The 22,881-nt window shown below is 44.6% G+C and overlaps 1 protein-coding gene across 2 annotated transcripts in view; it reads right to left on the bottom strand.

Annotated features, from left to right (window-relative positions):
• LOC147018340 (A disintegrin and metalloproteinase with thrombospondin motifs 9-like) overlaps nucleotides 1–22,881 on the bottom strand; it is a 179,035-nt gene that overhangs the window by 126,459 nt on the left and 29,695 nt on the right. For both annotated transcript variants that reach the window (XM_085897894.1, XM_085897896.1), the window contains exons 9-10: nucleotides 22,094–22,240; nucleotides 18,557–18,698 (exon numbers count right to left, since the gene is read on the bottom strand). In XM_085897894.1, coding sequence (XP_085754020.1) covers nucleotides 18,557–18,698; nucleotides 22,094–22,240 — 289 coding nt within the window. The remainder of the gene's footprint in view (nucleotides 1–18,556; nucleotides 18,699–22,093; nucleotides 22,241–22,881) is intronic.

Genomic DNA, 22,881 nt, shown 5'->3' with positions numbered 1-22,881 from the left:
TCACCACACAATGATATCACTGATAATACTCTTATACTCCTGCATATGCTGCACATTCTGGTTGCTTGCATAACAACCAATCACAGTGTACTGGAGTAACACATGAATGCACTATGGAGAATTTCATTTTTACACATGAGATGCGATTCAATCACATGTTATTTGTATACCTCAGCCGCCGAAGGGGGATGAAGGTTATATTTTCACCCGTCTGTCTGTTTGTTTGCCTGGTGGTATGCAAGATATCTCAAAAAGTTGTGGAGGGATTCAGATGAAATGTCATGGAGAGGCTGGGTCTGTGACAAGGAGGACTCAATTCAATTTTGGTGAAGATCTAAATCCGGATCCAGATCTGGGCGGAGGTATGCGCTCTACCAAGTGCCGTTTTAGTACAGCATGAACTTGTTTTGTCAACATCCCTATTGTGCTGTATTCTGTGATTTGTGAGCACCTTGTTTCAACGACAACGACAACGACAATTGAGCATGTCATCCAAAACATCATTGACCATGCCATCCAAAATTTAGTTTCCATTTAAATTGCTGCACTTCTACACTCACAAATAGCTTCATATCAAACACTAAAAAAGCTTTCACGCAATTCCCATTTATTTGTCACCCTTATAGTTTAATCGGTTTTCTTCAAACCGTGTGTCATTTTTATGATTTTCTTTACAAGACAAAAGTTTGAAAAATCCTTACAAAATCAGATCAATCCTCCTCAGATTGTCTTCCCAAAGCTTTGGTTGTAGGGTCGCTTGGATACAAAATTTAGGCTCATGGAAGAGCAAGATGACTGGATAAAAAAATATACACCGGGAGTGGGGTAATGGGGGTCACAGAGGGATACAACAAGCAAGCAACATCTTAGATTTGAGGGATCTTTCGATTGCTCCTGGCAGATCGATTGGCTATATCCTGCTTTTGGCCTGCTTGAGAAGAACTGACTGCGGTTAATGAAAACAATAACAAACAAGGGGATGAATGAACAGGAAAAGATGAACAAACAGGAAAATAAAACATCACAGTAACTTTTTAACGTTTCTTTTGGTTTTTCTTTGATTATGCAATACACACATTATCATTTGGCATGCTCTTCCGATACATGGAATTGAAGAAACCATTTTTAATGAACGAACCTGCAAGTAATTGGGTTTGGTGAGATAGGGTTGATGGGTGTGGAAAGAATCATGAGTGGGGATGAGTGATGGCATGAAATAGTTGGGCACTGTTTTGCTGGAAGTTCTGGAGGGAAGATCTCATAAACATCGCCTCAAGCCTGGATCATAGGAGTTGAGGAGAGGTTACTTGAAGAAAGCATGCATCCTGAAGGAACTGGGTTAGGTCAGAATGTTGAGAGAGCAAAGGGAGCTCGACCAGAGGAGAGATGGGATGAAAAAAAAATAAGGGTTTGTGTCCAAATAGCTTGCAGTTGTTCTGGATAGTCCTCACCCACCACCCCCCACCACCACCGATATGTTGCACTTTTCCGCACTCCATCACTCCTTTTGGTAAGGGATCACGATTCACAAGAGTAATCAATATAATATCATGAGATGAAATGTAAGAGTGAAAACAAGACGAAGCATGGGAGGCATGGGTCGAAAGAATATGATCCTACACCGTAATAGCATACTGGAAGTGGTGAGTTGTGTCTTTTGGGATTCAAATCTCCATAAAGTTCAATCTGTAGCAATCAGTATTTTGAGTGCATGTAATTGTACAACAGGGAAGCCAACCTTGGCTCTTCAGTTGGCTTGCATTTCCATTGTGGATGTTACAAATTCCATGGTTTACAATAAAAACTAAATCATGGGTGCTGCTAACCTCGCTAAAACTCCAAATTCTCTCTCTGATAAGCAGAAAAGTTATTCTGTGGCTTGAAACTGCAGGTTGTATGGATAAAGAGCTTAGCAGAAGGAAAGCAAACGGGGTTTGCCGGTTGGCTTCCCCTCTGGAAGCCACCAAAACATGTTCCATCTGTTGAGGAGATACACCCAGCATGAATGTCGATGGATTAAGCTGACAAGAAAAAAACAAATGTCCAGTGGTAATTCATTTATTTGCTGTGTAAAGTTTTGAGAAAGGAGAAGTGGTCAAATTTCCATGGAACTGCACGGCAAAGTCACAGAATAGCAGTATATATATATATATATATATATATATATATATATATATATATATATATATATATATATATATATATATATATATATATATATAAATAATTTGGTCACTAAACAAGGCAGAATTTGCGACTTTAAAACGGGGGCACTTGAGGTTCAACCGACGTGTGTGACAATGTTGTTTTGGCATGAGACTCAAAATCTGCGCGCGTCATGCTTGGCTTGTACTATTCTCCTTTAAAATATACCGAGGCAATTACATGGATTAAAAAGTAAAGCCCACTGTAATATTTTGATTGTGAAAAGTACCAAATGAGATGAAACGGTGATTATTCAATGTCCCTACTGCCTTTTCAGGGTCCGTAATTGCTTCTGGAGAATCATTCACGTCTGCCTGTTAGAAAGCAAGTGCACATGGAAAGCAATAGAGTGTCCTAAAATGAACTGTCTGCAAAACATCATAAGTCCATTTGGTTTGCTTGCACAGCTGTTGATGGAATTAAGGTGTGTCAATGGTTGTTATCTCCATATGTGGGTTTCAGAATGTGAAACAGAGTCTTCCCAGGTCTTGAAGCATCCACCTCTGTTTTTGGAAGAGATCACAATTCATGGACAAAGCTGTGAAGTTTTGTTGTTCTCAAAGTTTTGTACTGAGGGTTATTTTCAAGATAGTCACTGGACACCAGGCAGCTTCCAACTGTAGTTCATTTGTGGTAATATTCCCAGGGATGTTTTTAAAGATCTCTGTGAGGGTCTTTTTATCATTCCCATTGCTCCAATTATCACTGGTACAATTTCAGCATTGTTCAGCTTTCAAGATATTTTGACTTCATTTTTGAGGTCTTGGTATTTGGTCATTTGCTTGATTTCTGCGTTGTATAATCCAAAATCGCTGGGAACTGATACATAACTGAGCAATGCTGTCTTCCTTCTTTTGTACCCAAGTATGATATCTGGTCGCAATGCTTTGTTTTCTATGATCACGCTTGGTGGGATCATGAGGTCATACATGAGTGTTACGTCCTTGTTCTCAATTACTGTTTTTGGTTCACGTTTCCATTAATTTTCTGGGACTGGGATATTGAATTTTTTTGCAGATATGCCAGTGGGTTACTCTACATACTCTGTTGTGCCTTTCTGTGAACAGCTGTTCTGACTTGAGTTTTGTTTTGTTTTTTTTTACATCCTGAAAGGAGGTGACTTGTTCTTTCTGTTTCTACATTGCAGAACCAACATCTGTCCTGAGTCCTGCCATCATCTTAAAGCCATTGGCATAGTGTCCTTGGTCTTGGACATTTAATTTGATTCGTTCTCCATCCCAGTGGATCTGACCTCTTCTTGTAGCTGTTCCTGTGAGTCTTCTTTGTCTGTGCCCAAACTGTCCAATTCATTTTAGCTCACCTGGAATGTAGTTCCAGGGAGCTTATGGGATGGGCTCATCGTCCGTCCGTCAATCTATCCGTCATAAACTATTGCAACTTCTCCAAAACTGCTGATGGGATTGTGACCAAACTTGGCTAAAATGATATTTGGTATGTTGCAACTCAAGTTTGTTCATGGCATTAAAAATTAAAAAAACGGGTCTAGGGAGGTTTACGGGGGTTGCCACACAAAATAGGTATTTGCTTTCTTCTCCGAAACTACACACACAATTTCAATGAAACTTGACCACAACCTTCATCACCCATGATGTACCAAAGTTTGCTCACGCATTAAAATAAATAAATAAATGCATAAAATTGAGGTCCATGGAGGTCTAGGGGGGGTTTCCCCTCCAAAATATGTATTTGCTTTCTTCTTCGAAGCTACACACACAAATTGGATGAAACTTCACGACAACTTTCATAACTGGTGATGTACTAATGTTTGTTCACAGCATTAGAAAAACTGTGGTTTAAGGGGATCTACGGGGGTGGGGCGGTTGCACCCCAAAACAAATATTTGCTCTCTTCTCAGAAACCACACACACAATTTTGATGAAACTTCACGACAACTTCATCACCTGTGATGTTCCAAAGGGTGTTCATGGCATTAAAAAAAAAAAAAAAAAAAAAAAATCAGGCATCCCCCCCCCCCCCCCCCAAATAGGTATTTACTTTTTTCTCCGTTACATATTTTGTGGGTCATCCACACCTTCCAGTGGTTCCCTGGTTATGTTATCCAGCCACTACCAGGTGAGCGTTTAGGGGTATTACCCCTATTTTTATATAAGTATATCCCCCTGCACTTTTATCATTCTCCCAGTTGTCAGTGTATATTTTTTTGATACTTTACTTTATCTTTATCCTTCGCAATCATTGGGGCTGTATTCGTTGATGTTTTGGTTTCTTGTTTGACATCATCTATTCGCACCTGTCTTTGGGAATATTTTGCAAGGTGGGTTAAGGATACCTTTTCAGGCTTGCTGCCTTCATGCTGATGTACAAATTGGAATCAGTAGTCTGTTAAACTTTTCATGTGCTCAGCCAATCCTACAGTTGTCACTCTGTGCACTTGGTTGAGCTCGATCAGGCCGATACCTCCTTTTCGTCTGGATCGGTACATTCTCAAGTTGCATCGATTTTTGTATAACTTTTTGTGGATCGTGAGTAGTTTAATTGTTTTGATATAATTGTTTATTGATTTCCGATTGTGGCCAGTCTATTATTCTGCAGATGTATTGGAACACTGGCCCTGTAATTCAGTTTATGGCTTTGATTTTGCTGTGTGTGTGTGTGTGTGTGTGTGTGTGTGTGTGTGTGTGTGTATGTGTGTGTGTGTGTGTGTGTGTGTGTGTGTGTGTGTGTGTGTGTGTGTGTGTGTGTGTGTGTGTGTGTGTGTGTGTGTGTGTGTGTGTAGAGCATGGACAAAAGCAAGTGAACATGGATAAGGTGACTATGTTTGCCCATTATTTCTACTTTCTGGTAAGCCCCCGCCACTCTTGTTTCCTTGTGCTTGCCTTCCCTTCTGTAATGTACTGAATGGGAGATGCTTAGCAGGCAGACACGAGCGGAGGAACAGTCGAGCCGGGCTGTGTTGCACAAGCGCGAGCGCGGGCGTACTTTGCCCGCGGCTCTCCTTTATTCCGTACGCACACGCACAAGACGCGTTCGACTACTGCATTCCTACGACGCCTCAGGCTGCGCGCACACCTTATATCCCTTGCAGATACGATGACCACTCCGACCACTCCCACACCACCATGCCCTTCCCCGTAGGCCCGCAGACTCCACCACACTCCTCCCCCCTAAAACTATGATTATTAAACAATCACCATTATAAGAAGCATAAAGACACGACGGACTTCGGTATAATAATCATGAAAATAAAATGAAAACAGCGAAGTATAACAGCACACCACGTCATATAATGCGTGAAAGCGGGTTAATGGGGCTCCCAAACTCTGGCCGTGTTATCGATATGAAGCAGCAAGGCAAAAAAAAACACAGCAGCCCTACCCAGCGGAAACGCCCCCAGGCGGCTCATGGTGACATGGCCCTCGCCGAGGTCGTGGCGATCTTTCGAGCCAACCTCCCCCGGCACCATCAAACGCCTCCGGCCCACTCCCCCCAGGCAGACCCGACATAGATAAACATTCCGAGGCCGGAAGCCCGCTGTCTGGAAGCCGTGGCGCCAGCGGCAGCCCTGATCGACCTTGGCCGGGGGCGCTGAACAGCGCCGCTGGCTGCACGCACTTAATGCACCAAAACAACTCACGCACCACAATCAGTTGAGATGCCAGCGCCCGTCCAAACGGCCTTGAGCGAACACAGAGAGCTGCGCTCGCAACCAAAGGTGGGGGTAACGCCGACCAGTGCACCAGTCTTGGTTCGGAGTCGATCTCCGAGACCCACACGGCAGCTGGACGGTCGCAATTCCATTTAAACCACACTTCAATCATAGGCTCGTTATAAATCACTACGAACATCACTTGAAGCATTGCAAATTCATTTTTCCGTACAGCGCGGTCTTTTGATAAACTCCCAGCACATGACAAAGCAACTACCTGCGGCCCGGGACAATGGAAGGCCAACTCAACCTTTTTATTTGCCACCACTGCTCCCACCTCACATTGATCATAATACCAACCCCATTGACTGATCTCCGCCAAATCCACTTTCACACGAGAACTGCTGGCATTTATTTCAACAACGTTAAACTGCATCACTAGAGCAAGGAAAAACACAAATGCCATGAACAACAACCCACAACCCACATCACGAGTCCGTTTCTTGGTTGTCGACTTGATGTTGTGACTCGCGACTCCCTTTAACGCCACGGGCTCACCGCCATCTGTTGAAGCTGCCTGAACAACACCGACGCGCATTGCCTCACGAATGCTGCCGAAGCGCGGGAACTCATCGCGAGCGAAGCGCGGGAACTCATCGCGAGAGCTGATACGGCTCTCGCCGCTCCCGAACCGCACATCACCGCCGCAGGCAGCAACGAACGGTCGCTCCCGCTGCATCGACGCGGCCCCCGCCGCCAGAGCCTCGCCCTCGGTACTCGACGAAGGTCTCGAAGAGAGCACTGGCACATCTGGAGGTACGAACCGGAGATCCAGTCCGAGGTGCGCCAGCCAGTCCCGACCCAAAAGGGTGGGGGTGGGGGTGGGCCCTCCCCTCCCCTCGTACAACGAACACCGAGAGCCGGGCGCGTCGATCTCGGTAGCGCACTGAGACGTCGGCCCTCGCAAGCGGTGCAATCGCTTCACCGGTGTACGTGTATAACGACAAGGCCGTCTTGACCAGGCGAATACCGCGAAGACCACGAGCCGCCTGCTCACCCATGACCGACACTGCAGCCCCGGTATCCACGCAAAACACAGTCGGTTGGCCATTCACTTCGACCTCTACCGTGAAAGGCGTCGTCATCTCCGAACCAACGGAAAACAGACTCAACCATGATTGCATCTCCTGCTCCGGCTCGCCGGCATCGTCATGCCCCGGTTGCAGGCCGATCTCCAGGTCACTGGGGTCCTCCCACACCTCGTCATCCAAGACCCCAACGGAGGCCCCGCCATCCGACACACACGCTTCAAATGTCCCACCTTGTGACAATGCAAACACACGGTGTTCTTATACGGGCACATCTGTCGCAGGTGCGGACCCCCACACCCCCAGCACCCCCGGAAAGCCCCTTCCCTCCCGGTGCGACCGTGCTGCGGTGCCCCTCGTCCCGCACCGCCAGGCGTGCGTGCGACCTGCGGCACTTGAGCCATCGCTCGGACTCCGGGCTGCACGACCTGCGGCACTTGTGCGGCCACCGCGTGGACCTCGGGATTAGCCGACATGCCCCAGCTGGAGCTACTCATTACGTCCTGGCCAGCAATGGTCCGGACATCCGTGAGTGTCTGCTCGACAGACGAAGCAGTCGCGACCGCCGAGTCGAATGTGATGTCGGTCAACCGCAGGATGGCTGCTACCATCTTTGCGTCTCGCAGACCAGAAATAAAACGATCTCTGAGCCGTGCCGGACGCTCCTCTGTCGTGAATTTGCACGGCACAGCCAAATGCTTCACCCATGCTACGAAGTCCGCAACGCGCTCCTCGCCACCCTTCGCGAGATGATCGAACTGGAACCGCGCGAGATGTAACGACTTCTCTGGCGCCAAGTGGGTCTTCATTTTCGCCACGATGTCCTGAAAGGATAGCACGTCATCACTGGGTCTATGTGGAGCCACCAAATCACTCAGCAGCCGGTGGTGCTCCGTTGATAGCGAGGCGAGCAAGATCGCCTTGCGTTTCTCTTCATCCTCTACATCATTCGCCCAAAAGTAGCAACCTAACTGTTCAGAAAACAACTCGAACTCATCTCCCCCGAACACGGGAACACGTCCGTGCGCTGTGCCCCGACCTTCTGCCATGCTCGTGCTGGCGAGACCCTTGGCCCCGTAGCTTGGAACCGCCCGGGTTACTTGCCGCCCTTGCACACGCCGATCCGAAGATCCTCGTCAGCCAACTGTAATGTACTGAATGGGAGATGCTTAGCAGGCAGACACGAGCGGAGGAACAGTCGAGCCGGGCTGTGTTGCACAAGCGCGAGCGCGGGCGTACTCTGCCCGTGGCTCTCCTTTATTCCGTACGCACACGCACAAGCCACGTTCGACTACTGCATTCCTACGACGCCTCAGGCGGCGCGCACACCTTATATCCCTTGCAGATACGATGACCACTCCGACCACTCCCACACCACCATGCCCTTCCCCGTAGGCCCGCAGACTCCACCACACCTTCCCTTTGACTTGCTCCTTTGACTTCCCTTCCCATTTCAACCCCCTCTTCTTTCACTCCTTACCTATTTTCCAGTCTTTCACACCTAAACTCTTCCATGCATTCTCCCTTCCCTCTTTTTTACACATACACTGCCACTCCTCATGCACTGCGACTAATATATAATCTTGAGTGACACATTCCCTCAAAAAATATAAAAATCAATATTCGATGTAAAATAAACAAAAAGGGACCAGAAAATAAGGGAATGTTCTGACAAGTCATATCACCAAAAGGATTGGGAGAAGGACATATGCGTGGGGATTAATTCACACCCTCTTGTTCAACAAGATGGTGCAGAGGGTTATTGAGCTATTTAGTTTTGCTTGAATTCTCAGCTCGAAAATAACTGTCGGATTGCTGCTCCACAAGCAGGGTGTTGCATCACGAAGTGCACTATCCCTTGGGTGGATGTTAAGCTGGACGTCCCTTCTGCTAGCTGGTGAATATTATAAAGAACTGGTATTTTGCAAGTAGATGAGTTACCGCCGGAACTCTGAAATAAATTCCAACCCAAGATGGCTTCAGTCGAATGTCACGCCTGGCCAGCTGCTTTGTGATTGGCCAATCTGATTGGCCTCGAAGGAAATTGCATCCCTGTGAAATTGGGAAGCATCAGGCAGCTGGGGAGCTGCACTAGCAGGTGTGGACATGATGTCCGACCATGGATATGGTACCACCCAGGTCACACGGGAGGTATGATGGTGTTGTGGAGCATCCCCTTTCCATCGGGTCACCGCCCGAGCGAATGTCTTGGGCCGGTGGGATGGCCGGACTACCTGCGAGGGTACCACAGAGGACCACCACAGAGAGGTGTTGCAAGTCATGACTTGGTGGTGGCACCACCAAAGGCCAGTGAAGTCCTAAGGAGGTGACCACCTCGGAACGAGGTCCAGCAACCTCTCCCTGAGGCTCCAGAACAGCCAGCATGTGGTGACCTACCATGCTGGGCTGGTCTATGGACTCGGGTCAAAATTGCACGGACCAGAGTACGACTACCATCCATCAGACAACCAACTGGAGCATCTTCCAAAAGTTGTGGTGGTAAATTGAAACAATTGGAAAACATTGGGAAAGGTGAGGAGAAACACGCATCACCTTCCGCAGATAGTCTTCCACAATTTAATGGGTTTTCAGTTTGGGAAGAGAGCCATGGGTTTTAATTTGCACGTTTTAAATTAGATTAGCTGTAGCAGTGTATTGACCAAACTTTGGTACATCACAGGTGATGAAGGTTGTGGTGACGTATCATCGAAATTGCATGTGTAGTTTCGTTCGGAGAAGAAAGCAAATATAGATTTTTTGGGGGGGGGGGGGGCAACACCCCGTCAATCCCCTGAAACTCCAATTTTTTCAACGCGTGAACAAACTTTGGTAAATCACGTGTGATGAAGGTTGTGTTCAAGTTTCATCAAAATCGTGTGTGTAGTTTCAGAGAAGAAAGCAAATACCTATTTTGGGGGAGTCAAACCTTTGACCCCCAGTGGATTCCCTCAGACACCAATTTTTTTTCATTCCATGAACAAACTTGAGTTGCAACATACCAAATATCATTTTAGCCAAGTGTGGGCATAATGCCATCAGCAGTTTCGGAGAAGAAGTTGCAAGTGTTTACAAACTGACGGACGGACAGACGGACCGACGACGTGCTATCCCATAAGTTATCCAGAAGTACATTCCAGGTCTTGCAGGCAAAAAAACAAAATGGCCATCACTGAAACGACCATTTCTATAAAATTGTATACAATCGGATAAAGACCTAGCAATGCACATTACTTGTTTACCTTTTGTCTACGCCAAGGGTTGTTTTGTTCTTCACCAATGCTAAAGTACTACTTTTACTTTATTACTATCAAATACAACACGTCACTTCGCTGACGGTAATATAAAGAGAGGGGAGGGGTTGGTGGGAGAGAGAGGGAGGTTGGGAGAGAGAAAGAGGAGGGGAGGGGAATAGAGAGGGGTGAGATGGAGATGGAGATGGAGATGGAGATGGAGAGAGAGTAAGGTGGGAGAGAGCGGGAGGGGGGTTGGGAGGAAGAGGGAGAGAGAGAGAGAGAAAGGGAGGGATGGGGTCAGAGAGAGAGGGAGAGGGGTGGGAAAGGATATAGAGTGAGGAGAAGGGGTTCAGAAAGAGAGGGAGAGGGGTAGGAGAGAGAGGGGAGGGGTAGGAGAGAGAGGGGGAGGGGTAGGATAGAGAGGGGGAGGGGAGGGAGAGGGGTGTGGGAGGGAGAAGGAGAGGGGTGAGGGAGGGAGAGGGAGAGGTTTGAGAGGGAGAGGGAAGGGAGTGGGAGAGGGGAGGGAGGGAGTTTGACATCCATCAGAGACAGCACACACATTGATGAATCACCCTGCCTGTGAAACACCGGGATGACAGTTTATAGCTGGGTTGAGATTCAAACCCAAGCTCGACAGCTTAGAGCGAGTGTGCATACCTTTCAACTATCCTGGCATGGTGTGGGGATTCATTGCTTTGTGTTTTGTAGCCACTGAAAACATTCTTCAATCCTCTCTTGACCTTTTTCTAATCCTCTAATAGATTTTGCCTTCCTCACTCCGGAAATGTCCCAACGGAGAACAGAGCCGCAGTACCACCATGAAAGCTTGTAGTGATTGAAGCTTGAAGAGTGCTCGCCACCTGGGTGAAGCACTCAAGCAAGAACTCCAACCAAAAAGATGAAGAAACTTATAAAACAGGCACGCACACACCCCCATGGAGAGTCCCTTTAAAAATCCAAATCTACCCATTTGTAGCACGTCCATGTGTGCTGTCTACGTACCTCTTCATGCTTGCACCAACCACTGCATTTATGCATGCTCACACGTGCATTGCCCTTTGCCCCCTTCTGGTCGGCTCACTCTGAATCAGATTTGTACATGCTATGCTCTGGGGAAGCCATTTCAAATTCAAATCTAAACCGTCAGTCCTTAACAGATCCCCCTGCTCCAACCTCCTTGTGGTCCATCCGAGCCGTGCACACGCACCGGCAATACACTCATCCTTTCACTCGCACACGCACGTGCACGGATTCTCACTGGCATGCACAATTTTAGCCACACCCGCATGGTGTGGCACGCCCCACGTGGCTTCGGTGCCGCAGCATGTCCGCTCCCCACGTGCCAGAGCACATGATTCGCGAGACGGTCACGGAACCTCCACCACGGCGCCACACACCATGGGCCTGGGTGCAAGTTCGATCTGCGTACCTGCAAATTCTGGGCACCGCACACACGTTACCAAGCATGCAGACATGTACACACACGCATGGAGAGTCCCTCTACAAATCCAAATCTAACCATTTGTACCATGTCCATGTGTGATGTCTATGTACATCTACCTTGCAGCAACTGCCGACTGTGACTCCCGATTGGGACAAGAACTGCGTGCGTAATACCATATCAACTGTAAGGTGCTTGCCAAGTGGCTTAAGCACTTAAGCAAGAACTCCAATGAAATGGTTGATAAGGAATGGTTGGCTTAGCAAGCAATAGCAAGGGTAGCAAGCTGATAACATCGCTGATTTCTTAACATTTTCAGATTTCACTCTAGATTTTGACATTTATTTTGTCCACGTGATCCTTTCCTCCAAATTAAAATTATATTTTGATTATATACTTTAATTCATCTGTGAAGCCTGGTGTTGGCGCAGTGGTTAGGGCAGCGGCTTGGGATCCAAAAGGTCCTGAGTTCAAGCCCCGTTGGGCCACTGAATTAATACACCAGGGGGCTTGACTCAGCCTGTCATCCTTCCGAGGTCGGCGAAATGAGTACCAGTATACTGGGCCGGTGTATACCCTGGCTAAAATAGGTATACCATATCCCTGTGTCGTAAGAGGCGACCAGGGTTGCGTCAGGAAGGGCATCCGGCGTAAAACGTGTGCCAAATCACTATGCGGATCATACGGATGATCCGCTGTGGCGACCCCTAACGGGAGCAGCCGAAAGAAGAAGAAGAAGACTTTAATTCATCCGTGAGAGGAGATCGTGGAAAATCACATCATATAATACATCGAATCGCTCAAAGCTCGTAATTTGAAAACTATAGCAATTACAAAACCAATGTATACAGCGATTTGTAGGTATGTAGATCAGGCAATCGATGATATGAGTGAGGAAAGTGAAAAAAAAGCATGTGAGTGCTTTATAATTTATAAACCATTGCGGCCTGTTCCAAATCAAGGCATTGTTGAGCAGGCCAAAAAATAAATAGCGAACGAAGACCCCAGCGAGCGATAGCATGGTGACCAAGAATGATGCTTTGATAAAGGATAATTAAATGAGACCATTATTTATTTTCAAAAGGGGTGTTATAAATTAACCCAAACACCTGATTTTCATTCATGCACTCCCTTTGGACTTACCTTGGTATGCATGCAAAGTTTGGGGATGCTAGGTTTCAAGGTTTTGAAGTTATGGAGGTGACACACACACGCTTATAGTATAGATCTATATGATAAGAGAGACGTTTGAACAGCATTAGAACAGCACCGGGCAAGACCGGGAACCCCTGCTAGTTTTCAATAAATGGGATGAAGCTGAAAGTTGCAAAGTAAGCATCACCAACGTCAGACGCTATATGGTACGTACATTTTGTTCCACTATTCCCCAAAGTAACTTGGTAAAATTACGTTCCCGTTTCATGTTCATATGCTTATGATTCCAAGACAAAAAACAATGTCTGCAGAATATTATTTAACTATTTGCATTGAGGCTGTTGGCAGTCACTCATGAAGTAGTGATTTTAATTCACCACAAGGCAGCGAGGATGAAGACAGCCTTCTCATCACTTTACAGACTTGATCTCAATGAATGTTCCCGAATATCTGCAAAACATTGCAACCAAGGACCTAGTCATGAGGGGGATTGAGGGGGACCTGCAAGAAGCCCGAAAGAAGTGATAAGATCAACTGAACAATTTTGTAGAGGAAAGGATTCTACCTTGTGCTGAAAGAAAGGCCAAGTTCAGAGTTCCCTTGCCAAAAACACGGTTCTGTACTTTCACCTCATTGTTTCAGGTGGGACAATGATTGAGTATGCCTGGTGTTGGCTTAATGGTTAGGTGGCAGGCTTGGGATCTGAGGGTCCTGAGTTCAAAGGCAATACTGCCTCAAGTAATTATTGCAGGCCTCCCTTGCCACTCTGTCACTGAAGCTACAGATCTTGGTAAGAAAGGCATCACCTTTTATTGATGGCCAGGCACAAGTGATTGCCATTGGGAAACCTCAGGGCATCTTTGGAGACCTTGCTTATGTGTTTGTTGGAGCTGTTGTACAAAGTGCAGCACCATAGAGCAGAGTGGAGTAGTATTTTAGACACTATGAGGCTTCAATCAAAGGTCGTGCCAGGAAAAGACACGGTCAAGTTTCAGGAGCAATAATAAGTCATTAAAAGTAGGGATGTTCCTCCATCCTCAAAGTACGAGAACGTCACAACCCACCCTGACAACAAAGCAGACCTGGCAAGATTCTTGGTCCAACAGTTGTTGTTGCATGCACCAGATAACAAAATCATTACGGGAGCTCGTGGATTCTGCTATGAAGAGAGAGTTGAAGCATATGACCCTGGAGTAAACACTGAGAAACTGGAAGCCCGACACAAGGAAGCTGATAAAAATTATCATCCATTGTGTAGAAAGCCAAGCATCAAGCCTTGTAGTTGCTGCAAGGGACACAGATGTCCTTGTGTTACTTTTGACTCATTTTCATAGGATGCAATGCTCTAAACTGTGGCTCAAGGATAGGACTGCTCAGAGGAAGTACATTCCTGTTCACATGATATTGGAGCAATTGATGCTGGAACAGGATGTGATGGAAACAATTCATTCATTTTATGCTCTCAGTGTAAGTGACACCACCTCCTACTTGGCTGGACATAGCAAGAAATCATGCTGGAAAGTGTTGCAAGAACACCACGATCTTCTTAAACATCTTGGTGAGTGCAATCTGGATGCACAAAATGCCACAGATGTTGAGCTGTATATCTGAAAAGTCGACAATGTGCCAAATTTCACATTCAACCTTATTTGTCAAATCTCATATCCCACAGATCCTTCCACCAACAAGTGATGCTTTGTCCTTTCACATACAACACTCACATTATCAGGCAGCAGCATGGAGGCAGGCATGCAGGCAGTACCCCAAAGGCTAGAGATACCTTTTCCAGAGACAAAATTGATTGGAAATGTGATGATACCTCACTTGCGCCCATCCTTGTGTCCCTCCAGTTTCAGAATCGTGCACGGAACTCATAAACTGCAATTGTGCCACAAAGTATACAAGTGCCCACAATCAAAGTGCAATAAGTCCCATCTGGTGCAGCTTGAAAATGAAGAACCATTGATGACACTTGTAACAATGGTTGATAAATGGTGCTTCGAAATATTGACCGAAATGTAATGAAGCTCACGCGACACGTCTTCAACTGTTCTCTGCATTACCTGTCGAGACAAATCTGCAATAGATCATGAAAATGTGGTGGTTTTATGGAGCTCATCAAAAGTATTGGACTTGGTGATGTCATGAACATTTCAGTATGTGACCATCAGTAAAGCATCCACTTGTCTAGTCTGACTATTTTGAACGATACTATTATTAGTGCAAGTTGTTTTGATTTTTCAGCCGATTGTAATGAAATTATGCATCACAAATGCCTGTAAAATTCCTCACATACTTTTGTTGGTCATACTCGCTGTCTGTGTACCAGCCGTGCACAAAATGTGCAAAAGCCAGTGTGAAAAATGTCAAAAATATTGGTATCGTTTTACATGATGTAAACGAAAGTGATTATTTACTGTAATTAAATAATTATTCAGTAATCATTTCACATTGGCATTGTTAGTCAATCGCCAATTATACAAACCATGCTAAATTAATCTTTCAATTTTCTTCATAGACCTTGTCAAGGCTCGTGTGAGAGCTAACACACAACGCACAGCGAGGGGGGCATGAGACAAGAGGAGTGGGAGAGGGAAGGACAAAACAGTGGGGAACAGAGACATGAGGAGATCTGTGGAAGGGGAAGGGATGGGGCGGGGAACACGGGGAATACAAGATGGACATAACAGGGATTTTCAGGTAGGAAAGCAGGGAATTTGAAGGAGGTGGGTTTGGGGTGGATCAACAGGGGTAGAAAAGAGCGAGGTTTTGGATGGGGGAAGATAAGAGGTAGTGGTGAACTGCTGTTTTGAAGGCCTGGAGAGTAGAATTGGATTGAATAGAGTGTGGGAGTTTATTCCAAAGGTGGGAAAAAAAAGAGATATAAAAGAGTGAAGGTGAGCAGTGATTTGTGATTTTGGTGGTTTTACCAAAAGGGAGTTGTTTGCGGACCTTGAGCACCCTGAGGAAATATGGTGGGGACATATCACAGACAGAGTGGGGGGGGGAGAGGTGAGACAGGAGAGGAGATGATGGAAGACAGAAAGACCACCGACCTGCCTGCATTGAGAGAGTAAGAGGCCCAAAGACTTAGCCTCATCACGGGAGATGCCAATGATCCTAATTGCCTTGGTTTCTACAACGTGAAGCCGAGAAACGTGAGAGGCAGGAGCACCAGCCAAGATGGGAGAGCAGTACTCCATCAGGCTGTGGATGAAAGCTTAGTATGTGCTCAGGAGCTCAGGTGGGCCGAGGAAGGACCTTGCACGATGGAGGATTCCCAGTCGGCGACTGGCTTTGGAGGCCAGGTTTGAAATGTGGCTTTCCCAGGAAAGATCATGGCAGATAATGAGACCCAGAAGCTTGAATGAAAGGACTTCTTCCAGAGGATTGTTGAGAAAGTAGATGGAGGGGGTGGTTCTAAACGGTTCTTTCAGAGTGAATAAAAAAAAAATCAGCGGGAGAGAGGTTTGAGACTTGAGACTTGAATTTAGAAAGATGTTTCCTGGCTCTCCTCGGGGTAGACACATACTTGTTCTGAGCTTTATGGAAGGAACTGAGATCACCCTCAGTTGGCTTTGCTTTCCTTGAGGCAAAGGCAAGTTTTTTCAGGACAACTGCCTCACCACAGGCTTCAGTGAACCAACGGCGGGAGGAAGGGTAGGGCAACTGAAGACGAGAGGGGATAAATGAATCGTTTTTATACATGAAAAAAAAACAAGATTTTATTATATCTTAAAAAACCAGGTACAGTACATTTATGCAGCAACCATAATCTCAGACTGATGATTGAGATGCTATTTGTAGGTGGCTATTTTGAATTAATGTGGGATAAGTCAAACCTTGCTTCACTGTCACTGGGCTTTCAAATAAAGAATCATCACCCCAAAATCAAGTGCCCATAAGTTTTTTGGGGAAGTTGCAATGGAAATGTATGCCGAAGTGGCTTTCAATCTCGATTTTGGTGACCATTTGGATTTTTGTTGACAAAATCTTAACCATCAATTTTTCAGCTTGGCAGACAGCAAAATTGGATATAGCATTCCCAAATCCTTTGGAAAAAAAGTTGAGATCGATGATTGATATCTGCCAAATTTTACTTTAAAATGCCTGGGGTGTCAGAATTCCTGAAAATGGGACGAGACTATTGTGGGTGAGGCATTGGTGTGTGTCTGCAGGTGGATGAGGCTCTTGAGGAGAGTGAGGACCATGGCCCCTTGCCATACCTCACCCCAGGTAGCACAGCATGTGGCTGGGAGGAGGGTTGGATTGGTCAGCCATGAGGCAGGAAGACCACTGGCAACCATGGAAAGACCAAGGAGTGCCATTTGGATGACCCCTCAGGTGGGATGCACAGCAAAGGGAGCTGTTGTGGTGCTGGTGGGCAGGAGGTAAAGGGAGGGGCCTAATTTGTTTGGGGACTTGTTTTACTCTGCTGACAAGCACACACTGCTACACCCCCACCACCACCACATTATAAGACCTCCCCACTGCCAAGTTGAGGCCACATTTGCAGGTTAATTGTGAAGCTATGGCCTTGCTTGGATGATTGAAGATTAGGAATTTCATTGTTCTGATTATGGGAATGTTTCACTCGGTCACATACGACTTGATATGTGCCCTGTAGGGCAGATCGGCCACAAAATTGGCAAGATAGCTTTTAAATTGGGTTTTGGATCAGAAGACAGCTGGAGCAGGTGACATCCATTGGGAGACGTGGTTAATTACATGGCATATTTAATTGGTTATGTCTGTTCAGGTAGTTCTGCCTGCTTGTTTGTTTTGTATCTGTTAAGCTTGGCCTGCCGATGGATGGCACACACATTGGTAAATCACCCAACCTATGAAACAGTTTATAGATGGATTAGGATTCAAACCAAGGCTAGACACCCTTCCATCCTCCCCTCTTTCCCTTCCCTCCCCTCTCTCACCCCTTCCTCCATCCTCCTCTCTCACCCCTTCCCCCCCCTCCTCTCCTTCCTCTCTCTCTTTTCTCTTCCCCCTCACTCTCCCCCCTTAATAACCCTGCTGGCGAAGCAAGGGGTTGTATTTGCGAGAATGTGCATACCTCTATGCCATATTGCCAGCCCCCAAACACCATTAGGTATCAATATATAAAATAATGCATTCCAAGAAGCAAAGCAAAGTTTGTTTGGGCATCAAATAAAATTTTCAACAGAACAACACTTCATATCAAGGTTAAGTATGCAATGGTGGCAATCCCTTGTCAATCTGATCCAAATCTTAACTCGTAAACATATTTCAGAGCAACCAAACAGTGCCAGAACAGACAGGAGGCAGAAACTAAACCATGACAGATGAGAAAATATAAGAAAGTCTATCCTATTATCTAATCATATGTACTGTACATGGGGAGTCCAAAATATTCTCGGAGTGAGGAAACACCAGTTCAAGAAATGCCATTTTTGGGTTTTTTTCAATACCAGTAATTAATAATGAATTTTTTCTTACTGATTACATTTACTTGTGTTTTCTGAATTAAGGGGAGAAAGAAAAGTGAGCATTTCTTGAACAATAAAGAGCACATCGTTGTGAGGGACATTTTGAATGTTCGGAGTACCCCACCTCATTAAATTTTGAGCAGGAATCTTCGACTTAGTTCTGCTTGGATTTTTTTTCCCCTTTCAACATTTCTCTTGAAGCCATGTTTGGTTATATATGCAGTATTTAGTTTTCATTAGCTATGATGCAAGTTGACTGATTATCAACAGGCTGAATGAGAATTGGTTCCAATCCAACAAGGATATTTGAAGCCCAAAAAGTCAAAGAGATGAAGCAGACTCACCATGTATGGGCAGACCTGGGAACCCGGTCCGAACATGAGCTCGCACTGCCTGTTGGCATCAAAAAGCTGTCCAGCGGAGCGCTGTGGAAGATCATATGGTCTTGCCCGAGGTTCGTCAAGGAGACATTCCCCATAACCCGTGCTGTGCATCAAAGAGAGATGCATGGCCACTATATGACGTGACTGCAACATTGGAGATTAACTTTTCGTCATCAAAATAGAACTTATGGCAAGAATAAATAGAGTACGTATGTAATGAACCTGCGTTATTTGAGATGCAATGAATTAATGATTTGAGGGTGTCTCCAATGAATGTTGACCTGGACTTTTAGTGATAAAAGGCTGAGTAATGTATGTGGATAAATAATTTTAGAGAATATGTCTTCATCGTGTTGGTGTTTGTGCTGGCAGGATAGCCAAGTAGTACGCATGCACACTCGCCTCTAAGCTGTCTATCCTGGGTTCGAACCAGCTATAAACTGTCATCCTGGCGTTTCACAGGCAGGGCGATTCATCAATGTGCGTGCCGTCCCTCAGATGGACGTTACACTGCATGTTCCGTCTGCCAACATTCGTTGGTGGATGTTAAAAATCCCATGGTGTTCATTACGAAGAGTAAGTGGGTTATCCCCAGTACCCTGAACAAATTACAAATTCCTGCCCTAACTACTGCTGGGAAGGCAATGGCAAACCACCCAGTACAACCCTTGCCAAGAAAATGCATCGACAGCACCGACACTCTACAACAGAGTATTGTACATCACAATCATCAGAAGTGTTGGTGCTCAACACTCATAATCAAATGTTTCCTGCTTTAAAGTGTATGCTCAAAATCAGGTTTGCAATAAGAGACAACAGAAAAGGCAGAACAGCAAATAATTATGTAATTTCTGGTGAACAGAAATATCAAACCTGTTGACACTTGTTGACAGATTAACTGTACAGTGTGGTGAGCATTTCCCATCAAGAGATTTTTGATGAACAAGGCTGTAAACAAAAGTCCAGGTGAAATTTTAAGCATCTCCTAAACACCATGATGCTTGATAGTTAGTGCCTTAACAAAGTAAGTATCGTAACTTACTTATGCATCGCAACTTTCAAACAAAACTCACAGCAACATCTGATTCCTGAAAAACATGGTCAATTTGAGTGCTCTTGAATTCCTCGATTTTCTTCATCACCTGTGCTACCTTCTCACTGCTGTAGATTTCTTGTTTTCCTCTAATCTCTTGTCCTGTCATAGTTCTCTCGTTGGTCATTCATGTTCCTTGACATGATTAAGTCAATGATCAACAATGAATGAAATCAACAGGACATTGATTGATGATTGATTGATTGATTGATGAGGTATGTTAACCATCATGGAAAGCAAGGAGAAGCTAACATTTCGGAATTTAACTGTTTGGCGGACCTCTTTTGCTCCGACTAAGGGTTAATGCCTGAACCGTTTGTTTCTCCCTGCTTCCCACAGATGGAAGTTACCGTACCTCGGTAAGCGTGCTGTAGATTTCATCCATTGCTCTACCTGTCCACTGATGCAAATCGACACTAGCAAGACTCGGTCTTCATTCAATAATCGACAATTTGGAATGGTCTCTTTGGTCATGCGATCCAACAACATGGCTCATGGTGCTGAGATGTAAGCTTCAAATCCCAGATGATGTACGATGTTGATTTGTCCACTGTCTCCTTATGTATAGATGTTAATATTTTGCAATGTAGTTTCTATCCAGTATCACACATTTCTCCCAGCAGCAGGTGAGCTCTCTGATGCCATTAGAATACAAGTCAGGTGTCTGGCTCAAAAGAAGTAGCTCAGGAAAAATATACTTTTTAGAAATATATTATTTTTAAACTTGAATTTACTTTATAACAACTTTATGATTTAACTGCAATTCTAAAATGTTTTTTTTTTGTGCTTTGCTGTACTTTTTATTCATGCCTTAGTTACCTGCTACTGAAGGTGGGTGGATGCTATGCTTTCAACCATGTTTGTTTATCTGTGTGTCTGTCTTTAAGCAGGATATCTCAAAAAGTTGTGGATGGATTTAGACGAAACTTGGTGGACAAGGTTGGGTGTGTGACAAGGCCGAACTGATTAGATTTTAGTGAAGATCCGGTTATGAGAATCTTTTAAGTGATTCTTCACCATAAAGATATGGAGCCAAAAATGATATATAGTGCGATATTTCAAAAAGTTGTGGACGAGTTATGACAAAACATGGTGGATGAGTTGGATAGGTGACAAGAACAAGCCCATTAGATGTTGGTTCAGGTTCGGATGCAGATCCGGCCTATCAGTGGGATACAAAACATAAACTGTTCAGCCTGGTGGAGGTGTGCGTTATACAAAGTGGCGTTCAAATAATGGTTCATACATTTTTTTGCAACCTTGATACATTAAAGTAATCTTTACTTTTCTTAACCACAAACCAAGTAAAAATATAACTTTATGTAGTGCCATGTATCAAATAATTTTATTATCAAATTCTTATTTTATTATCAAATTTGATCTTATTCGATCAAATAATTTTAGGATTTTTGGCTCGTGTTAAGGTTTATCACTAAAGAGGACACCAGCCTGTGTCGTAGTAAATTATGGAAACAAAGATGGAAATTTAAGATGCGGTACGTCTGGGTAAAGTAAGCAATGTAAGCATGTTTAAACACATACCTTCACGCTACAGACTAATCATCAAAAACATGTTAATCCGATACATGATTGAAATAGTCTGTTCTGTAAGGAACATTCTTCAGTCGGATCATTGTGTTGAGGAACAATTACAGCAAAATTATCTGTGGTTTTAAAATGATGAAATTTAAGCACCTTTAATGAAATTTAAGATGCAATTTAATTTAATGATGAAAACCAGTATCACGACTAATGAATAACTCTAATATTCCACTGTGAGGGTGCTGCTCATTGTTGGTTACGTAACACAGTATTAGCTCCAGAAAAATGATGGACAAAACGAGTACAGCTTCATTTTCTTCTGCATGCAAGAGCAAGGAGACAGAGCAAAATGACAGTTTGGCAGTGATCCACAGTTGGACACATCAAGCAAGGGAATGAACGGACAGGAAAGGAAGAGAGTGAGGAGGGGAGAAAACAGTAACCTGCAAGTTTTAAGATGGTTGACTTAGGTATGTTCAATGGGAGTAGATTTAATCATGGGTCAGAATAGATGACATGAAATAGTGATGCAGCTTTCTTGAAGCCCTGGAGGAATGAATACAAATGTACCATCTCCAGAAGGCATTTCCACAAAAGGAGAAAAGAGGAAATAAAGAGTGGAAGTGTGCAATAAGTCTTGATTTTGTGAGTTTAACCAGGGGTGGGTTACTGGAATAATGCATACACCCTGGAGGAGCTGGGAGAGGGTCAGAAGGTTGAGAGAGCAGAGGGTAGCGAGACAAAGGAGTGTTTGTAAATAAAATAAAAAACAGTCCAATGACCTGCCTATGTTAATTATTTAAACTCATGATCATTAAAAACTTTTCTTGCAAAATAGAGAATGAGTAAGAGCACACACTTACTCGAGAAATTCTGAGATGTACTTGCGGCTGCATGAGGACCACGTCCATGGGTTTGTGTTGTAGTTCAAAGTTGGAGCCATCACATGGAATTGTTTCTTGAGGCCCGCTTCCCGGCATTTGTAATTATCATCATGGGGCATGTTGAAACTGTCACGGATTGCAAACATACATCACTGCATTAGCTGTTGCCTGTAATTTGTTCATAATTTCCTGCATCACATCTGCATCTAATCTTCCATGTTATTTCAACCAATACATGTCAGCAAATAACTTTATCCATTGATGTATGCGACTATGCTGAAGAAGTGTTTCATCAGTCTCGTAAAAACTCGATGAGAAATGAGATAGCATAACTTGATGTTGACTCTGTGAAGCAATTTATCAGTGTATTAAGGTATGTATGGTGTGAAAAGGATCCACAAATGAGACATGGTCCATGATCCGTCAAAAAAGTATGAGTTGTAAATGAAAGAATAAATATATTTATATATTTCCTTACCAATTGTGTTCACTTATATATGGAAAAATACAAGTGACTTTGTGAACCCCACTATTATTGCAAAAACACCAGGCAAAAGCAACATAACAGTAAAATTGTAGTAACTCCACATTAACTGCAGTTAACTCCAGTAATGCTGAATTAACTATAGTTCTACTGTGGTGTACAATTTTTGTCGTCAATGTAGAAGAGACAGTTGACTGTAGAAGTAATACATTAACCGTAGTATCATACGACAGTATATAGAATTCAGTTTGTGGGTTTGTTTGTTTGTGGTTTGACTTGAAGA

Source organism: Eptatretus burgeri, chromosome 10 (assembly GCF_056783735.1).
Source record: "Eptatretus burgeri isolate ZD-2024b chromosome 10, Ebu_testis_v1, whole genome shotgun sequence".
Classification (NCBI taxonomy): domain Eukaryota; kingdom Metazoa; phylum Chordata; class Myxini; order Myxiniformes; family Myxinidae; genus Eptatretus; species Eptatretus burgeri.
This window is presented reverse-complemented; position numbering and strand designations above follow the sequence as displayed.